The sequence below is a fragment of the Crotalus tigris genome, unplaced genomic scaffold (assembly GCF_016545835.1).
Source record: "Crotalus tigris isolate CLP2741 ecotype Arizona unplaced genomic scaffold, ASM1654583v1 scf7180000024117.2648584, whole genome shotgun sequence".
Classification (NCBI taxonomy): domain Eukaryota; kingdom Metazoa; phylum Chordata; class Lepidosauria; order Squamata; family Viperidae; genus Crotalus; species Crotalus tigris.
The window spans coordinates 1,025,696-1,036,300 of NW_024100394.1; the positions used below are offsets into that span (position 1 = coordinate 1,025,696).

Consider the following 10,605-nt stretch of genomic DNA (forward strand, 5'->3'; position numbering starts at 1 on the left):
GTCCAAAGGTAGAGAGTTTGGAACATAGTCCAAGTTGTAGAGTCTTAATACAATTTGCCTGTGGATTCATATGAAGGGTGTTCTATAAATCTCTAGGCAATGCCAAACATGGTGTCTTTAACCCATATTATAGAATTATAGAACGTATTCTCCCAAGTTACATTCATAGACCAAGACCAAAAGAATAATATAGTTAATAAATTTAATAAAGGAATAAAGGAATTCCAGCCAACCAAAACTGATCATTTGTATATTAAATAGCAGCCCTCTGTACTATATCCCTGTTCCGAAAATGGGAGAGGTTCTAAAAGAATCCAGAACAAATTAGCAAGGCAAAAAAACAAATGCAGACCAGTGGTCAAGCTTTGCTTTTTAAGAAATCAAAAACTGGTATACATGAATTACTATCTATTAATATCAATGCTAAATTAGTGATAAATTGCCAAACTTCCTTTCATTCACAAATTGTAATGTTAGCATAGACATATTTTCACACAGAAATGCAAATCTACAGACACACCACTGAAGCAGTGTTTCCCTATCTAATGACCTTTAGGCCTCTACAAATCCCATTATTTCAGCTAGAATGACAAGTGATGTCTTTGAAACCCATCATGCCTTGAGGTTGCTAGGGGAGGGGAAGATGGCTCAAGTACCTTTTATATATTATATTTTGCTGAAACAAGATTTTTCTACATGTGCCAAGCTAGATATTATTGCAACCAGTGTAGTGAGATCAGAGCTCAAAGCACTGTGTAAGTTAATACAGATGTGCTAACACGATCCAGACCCTTTTTGTTAATTGTCTCCCTATGGATATAATCCGCTTATTTAGGACTGCTATATTATTATTATTTTAAGATACATAACTTCCTGAGTAAGATTACATTTAAGGATGCCTCAGGATGAGGCATCTCTCTTATTATGCTTCTTGAGGAAATTGTATTAGTCTGGAGCTATACACATTATTATAGATACATGTAGTTCAGCAGCACAAGACCGCTCTCTTGTGGCCGAAAGCAGATAAAGCAAGCTTCATTTAAGGAAACAATTAGGCTTAAAATTATGTAGTTGTGCTACAGATTGTTTCAACAGAATACTAGATCTTTGTTCAGAAATAACTAAACTTATAGGTCATAAATAGAGGACTTATGTACCTTCTAACTGATAGGTGCTTAAACTTATTTAAGGCATACAATCGTCAATGGGAGGTGAAGTGATGTCAGGAGAAATTTATCAGTCACTTACCTTATCTTGAGAAAGGTTATGATAAAACTTGCCAAGAACTGAAGGAGTTCTCCACAATCCAAGGTCACAGAATAATGGATTTCAGTTACATTTGTAGAAAAAACTTTGTAATGTTCAGACTAATTCAACAGCAGAACTAATTACCAAATGAGGTGGAGAGAAGTCCCCCTTTCCTGGATGTTTTCAAGCAGAAAGTAAAATATTTGGTATGTTTTAATCTGGATTTCTGCATTCAGCAAAGGGTTGGACTTTGATGGCTTGAGTCTTCCATCTAACATTTGACCATTTATATAATGCCAACCATGTTCTACACCCTAGTTTTCAAACAAATGACATTTGGTTTTTTGTTTATTTGTCTGGTAAATATGGCAGGATCCCAGTGCTATGCCCCGGCCAACTTCACAGGACCTAGCAGGATTCTGGGACTTGTTACAACTCTCAATTGAAGATGTCAGTATGAAGTTTGATGAACTGCATCAGCTGAAACTGAATGAATGGAAAATAATAGAATCGCCCGAAAAAAAGGTAAGCACAATTCATTTTCAGATTGCACTGTCTTTGACTTTTAAGACTGAAATTATTTTTCTTGTGAAATCATTAGTGGACAACACTCTCCAGAAGTGCAGAGAACATGACAAGTACCATGGCAGATATTTCTCGGCATGCTGGCATACATAATACCATAATGAAGACCTCTCTCTCTCTCTCTCTCTCCCTCACTCCCTCCCTCCCTTCCTTCCCTTCCTTCAAATAGAATTTATGTGCTACTCAGACCAAAGTCCAAAGCAGCTTAGAAAATATAAAAATAAAAAACATATTAAAATACAACTATAAAAAACAATAGAGACCCCCCTCCTTTCAACTCAGTATCCCAAGGAACAGCTTTAATAACCAAACCCATAGGCAGGTTCTTCTCATGGCTAAACTATTTCCCCAGGCTCTTTGAAAAAGCTACTATTTTGTAACCTTAAAAAAAACAGGAAGTAATCAATCTAATCTTAGAAGGAACATGATTCCAAAGAATTGAGGCTGTGACTGAGAAGGCTCAACTCTGTGCATTCTGAAGATGACACTCATTATGAGATGACACCTGAGCAAAACCCACCTTTCCTAATATTGTTAAGTAGGCAGAAGCCACTGGGAGAAGGCAATCCCAATAGGTATCCAGGTCATATGGGACTTTAAAGGCAATAGCCAGAACTTTGAACAATAAGGAAGCTAGCAATTAAGGTAGCTGTTACAGTAGATGAGTTAGATGGGGAAATGAAGACATTCCCATCACTACACAATATGATGAATTCTGGGCCACCCAAAAGGAATGGGTAAGGAATGAGTAACAGGGACTCCTGATTCAGGATAAGCTGTTACTGGTGCCCCCTAATGAAGTTGTGTGAAGAGTCCTCCTAATCCCAGTTGCTGCCTAGTCTTTAAGGAGCAGGTATGAATCCAAGATGACCTCCAGACCCCATTCTGCACAGAATAGTACAACCCCAACCAGAACTAAAGATGGAATATTCCTGGTATCAGAAGACTTTTGCACATATAACCTTTAACTCTTGCTGAGATTTAACCTATAGTCTATTAATCCCAATTTTCTGGCATTGACTTCACCTCATCTCCTGTTTAGCCCAGGAACATCATCTACAACTATCATCTGTATACTGATGTTACTTGACCTTTTGACAGAGAATGATCTCACACAATAGCTTCCCGTAGATATGAAATAATTTTCAATCTTGGGCCACCCTGAAATAGAGAGATCTAGGGCATGACCTCTGCCCTCCCACTACTATTGACTGGAACTTCTCTTTCAAAAATCAGGCAAGTGACTGCACAATAAAGCCCCCAACTCCAAACCCCCAGAAGTGGTCCTGTAAGATATCATAATTGGTAATATCAAAAGTTCCAGCTAGTGAGAGTTCCAGCAAGATCAGATCAGCTGTAGTCCCACTGGCCTGTGGTTGCCAAAGGTCACCCAAAGGAGTGATTGGTACCATGGGCTCTTTTCAGTTTTAGACTGATCACCTTTTCCACAATCTCCCCTGAAAAGAGGGCATAGTTATCCATTATTGCCAAATCAAGTGATCACTTCTTGAGGAGAGGCCACAAAACGTTCAAGGCAGGTATGGCCTATGCTGCCTCTCCATAATTTCCAACCATCTCTGTTGCTCCCTTAGTAGTTTTCATAAACAATCTCATTAGTTCCTTTCTGAATACTTGCTCAGTCAATAGCCTGACCAGGATTTTAGTAAAGAAGGAGCACAGAAATCTGCACACAGCTGCTACCTCATTTGTAGTGAAGAAACACATTAGTGTTTAAAAACTTGTATTTATACCATTTTCACTTTACCTCTAAGGCTGAGAATTCTTAATAAAGCCAGTTAAATGTTAGCCCCATTGACTTCAGTGTGAAAGTTTAAAATCCATCTTTGTCTTCCATGAAAGTTAAATACTTCAAATTTGTATTTATAGTTGCATCCACTCTTGCCAGAGGGATTTAGTCATTTTGACAGGGCTAAACAAAAAGTGCTGAGGACACTAGTGGCCCATTCTGTTCACTTCTATAGGGAGTGCAAGGAGGTCACCTGTTTGTTTATCTCCACTTGCCTACAAAATCTAGCAGAAAAAGCATGCTTCAAGTCCATTCTAGGAAACAATATCACCTAGTGCGGGGTAGGCAACCTTGGCTCTTTTATGACTCCTGGACTTCAACTCCCAGCATAGCTGGCTCAGGAATTCTGGGAGCTGAAGTCCACGAGTCATAAAAAAGCCAAGGTTGCCTACCCCTGACCTAGTGGAACATAGGAAGTGTGCCTATTCTGTTGTAGCATCTTCCCTATGGAATAGTGTTTCCCCTACAGGGAGGGAGGGAGGGAGGGAGGGAGGGAGGGAGGGAAGAAAGGAAGGAAGGAAGGAAGGAAGGAAGGAAGGAAGGAAGGAAGGAAGGAAGGAAGGAAGGAAGGAAGGAAGGAAGGAAAATATATATAGAGATGACAGATGGTAGATGATGGATGGATGGTATAGATAGATGATAGATTAGATGATAGATAGATAGATAGATAGATAGATAGATAGATAGATAGATAGAGATAGATGGATGGATGGATGGATGGATGGATGGATGGATGGATGGATGGATGGATGGATATTAATAATACCTGATGCATATTTGTATTTGGAACAGAGATAAGAGAACATTCTTGATTGTTGGAGCACTGGAGAATGCTCCAACCTGAAGGGCAATGCAGACCAAAAAACCATGATGATATCAAAATGATGAAATAGCGGCCGTGACAGGTCTCATCATTGCACGCAAATACATAAGGGTCAGAACTTGTGTGGCAATGCACATTTTGTCCCTCGTCTTCTGCCAATGTATGCATGAGCGCAGCTGACATTGGTCAGTGGCTACCATGCTTGGGACAGTCTCTATTGGCAGGGATGACTTGCAGGGAGGCACCTGCAGCTTCCAGGAAAAGTCTCTGAATGAAGCCCATACTGTGCATTCTTTAGGCTCCCTTCCTTCCGCGCTTCATTTCTTTTCTTTTTTTTTCCTCCCCTTGCATCCTAGGAAGAGAGAAAGGTTCCTCCGCCTGTACCAAAGAAGCCCCCTAAAGGAAAATTCCCCATCACCCGAGAGAAGTCTTTGGATCTGCCTGACCGACAGCGCCAAGAAGCTCGAAGACGCCTCATGGCTGCTAAGCGGGCAGCCTCTTTCCGGCAAAACTCTACTACGGAGCGTGCAGACAGCATTGAGATCTATATTCCAGAAGCCCAAACGAGGCTTTAAAAGACCCGGATGCTGCATAGTTGCTTCCTCTCTTTTTAAAAACAAAAAACAAAAAAACGAAGGAACCAAGCAAGTGCTTGTACAGCTGGTTTCCTCTTCCTTGCTCTTTTTTTTTTTTTCCTCCCCGTTCCCAGCTCCCTCCCCGCCCTGTTGTCGTTTCCTTTGTGCCAGACGCACAAGAAGAGAATGCTGTTTATGTCCTCAGAATTTGCTGAGCCCTGTTGCAAGAACCCGTGCTCTTTTCTTTTTTGTATTATTAAGATCGAACTACGCCAGTCAGCTCCAATGCATAGGGCTTGTTGAGACCTTACTTATAAAATTATGTTCTCAGAGGACAACAGGAAACACCTCTTGAGATGGAACCCAGCTTACTTTTTTGGTTATTTATATTTTTATAAATGATGTGATAACTAGGAATAAGAAAACAAACAAACTTTGAATTGGGTGCATCTCTCCATTCACCAGAGGCATTAGCTAATTCAAGTAGAAGGTGCTACAAATGTAAAGTGCAAGAAAAGAAGGAATCCATTTCTCTCCTCCCTTCCCTTCCCTTTCAGCTTCAGTTTCTTTGCTTTGAACCCAATTAGATTTTCTGCCCACATGCTCGGCAATTCTGCTTCTCTTGGTTACTGCAAACTCGCATCTGGTCTCTCCTCACATCTCACACTGAATTTTTGGAGATGAACAGAAATATCCAGCCATGAAAACTCCAACATTCATCCAGAACAGAAAAGCGTAGGAATCATTTCCAAATGGGAAAATCTTTCCCTGAAAGTGTCCCCTTGGGACACCCATCCAGAAATTTGAAGGAAAAATGCAAAGGAACTTGAAGAAAGAGGAACAAAGGAAAGCCTTAAGAATTTTGATCATCTGTAGCAAGATGTGAAAGCTCTATTTACTCTTTGAGAACATTCATTACATTTTGAACAGTTCTTTTATGTTGTACTTCTTTCATTTGTGAACACTCTTTTTTTTTAATTTGAAAAGCGATGCTACACGTAATATTTCAAGTTTCAAAATGCTAGATCAATTGAGTTTTCAGGGTATCCTTTCAAACAAAAAACAAAACACAAAAAAAGTTTGCTTGTTTAAAATACCAGTTGTGATGTTGTAACCAGTTTAAGAAATATGAATGTGAGTGGTAAGTATATCTCAGTTTCAATGGTAATCTTAAGGTAAAAAAAGGTGAACTGTGGTTTACATTTGTATTTTTTTTTCAAAATTCTTTTTTCCTATGCAGTATGAATTAAAGATAAGAAAAAGTCTCTCGATTGTTTCAGACATAAATAACATGTTTTAAAAGACATGTGGTTTCTAACAGTAGAATGTAAGAAAGGTAGCATGTTTCTAAGTTCTTGATCAACATCACAGCAAAAGCAAGAAATTATACAGAAGTTTAACAAATTCTGAGAATAATACATTATTGTTTTTGCCTTCTTGAAGGCTGAGATCCAAGTTTTTGAATCTTTTCAGGTGAAGATACAAGAAAATATATCCCACCACTATTGAAGTAAGAATTCTGAATCATACAAAATATTAGAACAGAGTCAAGTTTCTGTTATCAGTTTGTTAAACAAAATGTATTTAGCCATAGACAGAACCGCTATTTAAACTAGCCTACAGCACTTTGATTCTTCACCTTGATGAGCACTTTAAATATGTACTTTGCAAGCCCTTCAGTTTGTCACATGACTGAAAAATGCTAGACATTTTAACAGCAATCTCCAACCAGGTGCCTTCCATAGATGTTGAACTATATCTCCCATCATGCTAGTTTGCATGAACAATAGCAGTGTTATATAGGAAATGTACAAACGATGGGGAAGTTTAGTTTTAATGTATCTCAAGAGCACATGTTGGAGATTGCTGTTGTAGGAAGTAAAGAAAACATTAGGGTTTCCATCCCTCATCCCCCTTTCTTCCAATATATTTTGTTAAGCATGCATTCTGTTTTAGGACAAAGCTGATATAAGCATGTTTAGCTTCAAGATACGAATCTTTAGAGTTGAATGTTTGAGAAGGAGGGAACACTGTAAATTAAGCCTGATCTCTTATGTAGAATTTACCAAATAGCCTTAAATTGCATTTGGAAGCAAAAAAAAAAAAACCCAAGAAGAATGTACAACATGAAAGAAAGAAAGAAAGAAAGAAAGAAAGAAAGAAAGAAAGAAAGAAAGAAAGAAAGAAAAAGAAAGATAGATGACAACAATAATAATGAAATATTAGTATTCCTGAACTATTAGTCTGTGATGATTAAGATATTCCCATCCACAGACTATTCAAAGAATTTCTGCACTTGGAAATAAATTGATTTTGGGGTAGTGTACAATATTAATGCTGCTTATAGTTTTGTTTTAAATGCAAGAATATCTGCAGGGATAAGGCATCTTTAAAGATAACTTTATTTCAAATGGAGCTGTTAATTAGAAATAACTACATGGAAATAAATGAATAAAATATGCATTTCTTTGAGACAGCAGATTTGAAATATATCTTTCTCTCCTTCTGCTACATCCCTATTATGCTGCTATATTTTTATTTCATTTTATTTTATAAATATTGCCAAATCACATGTGCTTTTCTTCCTTCCGTTATCTTATGTAGATAAGGGACTGATGGTAATAAAATGATCTGCATTTGATTCACAAACATAGCATACCCAGAGACAAAAAAAAAGTTCCTAGCTATGAAATAGAAAGCTTAGCACAGCTAACTATATTTGCACATCAGTGCCCTCCAATATTGTTTGAGCAAAAAATTCATTAAATTTTAAACGGTTTTTGCTGGAGCTGTAATTAGTCCTTGCACAGTTAGGTACTTCTGTATTCAATATGCGGTTTCTGCTATTTGCAACGTATGTTAGCATACCAGCAACGATGACAACAAAAAATATATATGTTAGACTGAAAAAGCACATATAAACACAACTCCAGCAAATATACTTTTTTAAAAAAAAGTGTATATCCAATTCACATACAATTAATGTATAGTTTGATCCTTTCCCTAAGAATTTAAGAGAGGTTCTCAAAGGAAAAAATCACTTCTGGGACAAACAAGATGTTATTCAAAATAGTCTGAAGGTCTTTGGGTTTGTTTGTTTTTTAACATAAAATCATTTTTAAAAGCATACTCTCATTGAAAAGGAAGGCAAAATACACAAAGGGTAAATTTGACTCTTTTAAAGAAAGTTCTACACTAAATTGTACGTTGCTCATGCAGTGATGGGAATGTGTTGAAGAAATGCCTTTGCCACTGTATGTCCCCGTTTGTTCCACTTCTGTTCCAAAGAAAAATCTTTAAAATGTAAACCAGATGCCTTCTGCCCATTCCAATGAAATGTTACCTGTTCACAAGTTGAGTTTTTAAGTGCAATATATTTAATCTCTTTTATATAGGAAAGATTAAAACAATAATGGCAAATAATAAGCCATGCTTCTTATGTATTATATTTTTAATTTGGGAGAGGGAGATAAAAATTAGTGTTTCTATTACGTGTGTCACAAGTCATTCAGCCCTGTCTGGAATGAATGTGAAAAGTAATATATTTGAGAATGACTTGCAGTGCTTTTCATTTAAAGACTCTTTAATAGTATGAAATACAACTGTATATTGCAGGACCATTGAAAATTAATCACTTCCATTTCAAATATGACTATATTCCTGTTTCAAGACACAGCAAAATTAACTAATTTGGGAAATAAAATGATCTAATTCTAATAGACAAAATAACAGTAGAACTCACAAAACAGTGTCTCACATGGGTACAATATCTGTTGAGCAGTAAGGTCCATTAAAATGCAGATGGTTTATTCTCAAGCCATGTGGACATGGGGTTGCAACCTGGTTTTGTTTTGTTTTAATAAAAAATGTACATATAATTACTAGAATCATGTACATCATCGCATTTGGTTAACAACACTATCCTTCATATATTTATTCAGAAATAAGCACTATACTTTATAGCGTTTACTTCTAGACTGTTTTTTTTTAATCCTAAATCCACATTCAAGAAGTGAGCCCCAATGAATTCAGTAAGTTTTAATAATGTATAATTTTAGAGCTTGATGGCAAACAGCAGTCCTTATGCTGGCATATCTCAAATAGCCTCATTAAAGATATTACAACTTGTTTTCCAGTAAACATGCAAAGAATTATTACATTTGAATGGAACAAATGTCTACATGAAAGTGGAAACTATTCCTTTTCCAGGAGTCTGGACTATAGTTTATATCACCCATCTTCCATTTTACGTCAGCCATTTATTATCACCTTGATTAACATTCTTTATGAGTTACATCCCATTATTTAAAACATCATTAAAGCCAAATACAATAAAAAAATTTGTATGTAGTTTGTGATCTTACTACACAATTGATCCGAAAGGCCTTTCTTGGAATAATTTGCAAGGATGAAAATATCATTATGGGTAAAACCAAAATGGTATTTGGTAGCTTTTAGTTCATCATTAACAAACAAATTTTTGTCTTACCTACTTTAATTACAGCACATTAACGTTCAAATCAGAAAAAAGATGTGGTTTTACATAAAACATTCATCAAAAGCATTTGGGAAAAAAGGAATTTGCTGTTTTGTTATTACACACCCACAGACACACCCAAGCTCTTAAGACTGATTGTATCAAATGCATTCCAGATGCCATGCATCTATTCAAAGATTTCCCTCTTCTACAAATGTAAAGGAGCCTTCAAAGTGAGCATGACACCACATTCTGCAGTTTTCTTAAGAACAGTGCGAAAACAGATTGCCATTCTGTCTTTCTACAAGGTTTTTCAGTTTAGCTTAGAGCTCTGCTTCTCTGGAGGAGTCCCACCCAATTGCCTGCTGGGCTTCCAGGCTCAAGCATGCTCATCAGCTAAAAATTCTGAAAGCCTGAAAATAGGGTCATTTCTTAGAAGCAAACTGACACATGCTTATGTTATTCTGACTCAGTTCTTCCCCTGCCCTCTCCTTTCTGAAGAATTGTTAATCCCTGCACAAATAGGTATTGACAATGGATATTCAAAACAAGTTTAGATAGGACTGACTTAGGGTAGATTTCCCCCTTTTAGAAAATAATAACGGTATCCTTCCTTAATGCAAGTTAGTTTTAACAGATTAATCTGGGCTATAAAAGTACAGATGACCACTAGATTCTTACTTTGCTGTCCTCTAGTGCAGTGGTTCTCAACCTTTTTAATGCCGCAACCCCCAACCGGTCGTAAGTCGACGACTACTCAACCGGTCATAAGTCGAGGACTGCTCAACTGGTGCAGCACCGTTTGCAGAATGGGACTTTTGGCGGGCTCAGCAGGGCAGAGACAGCCTGGACAATTCCTATTGGCTTTTGAAAGCCAATAGAATTAGACTCTGTTCAAGAGAGTCTATTCTATTGGCTTTCAAAATGAGCCGAGGTGGCGCAGCAGTTAGAGTGCAGTACTGCAGGCCACTTTAGCTGACTGTGTTCAGCAGGTCAGCGGTTCAAATCACACCGGCTCAAGGTTGACTCAGCCTTCCATCCTTCCGGGGTAGGTAAAATGAGGACCCAGATTGTCGGGGGCAATGTAAAT

At 37.4% G+C, this 10,605-nt stretch overlaps 1 protein-coding gene across 1 annotated transcript in view; it reads left to right on the forward strand.

Annotated features, from left to right (window-relative positions):
- Window positions 1–10,243, forward strand: part of DLGAP2 (DLG associated protein 2) — a 358,902-nt gene extending 348,659 nt beyond the window's left edge. The window contains exons 13-14 of the mRNA XM_039322598.1: window positions 1,621–1,773; window positions 4,820–10,243. Coding sequence (XP_039178532.1) covers window positions 1,621–1,773; window positions 4,820–5,038 — 372 coding nt within the window. The 3' untranslated portion in view covers window positions 5,039–10,243. The remainder of the gene's footprint in view (window positions 1–1,620; window positions 1,774–4,819) is intronic.
- The last annotated feature ends 362 nt before the right edge of the window (window positions 10,244–10,605 follow it).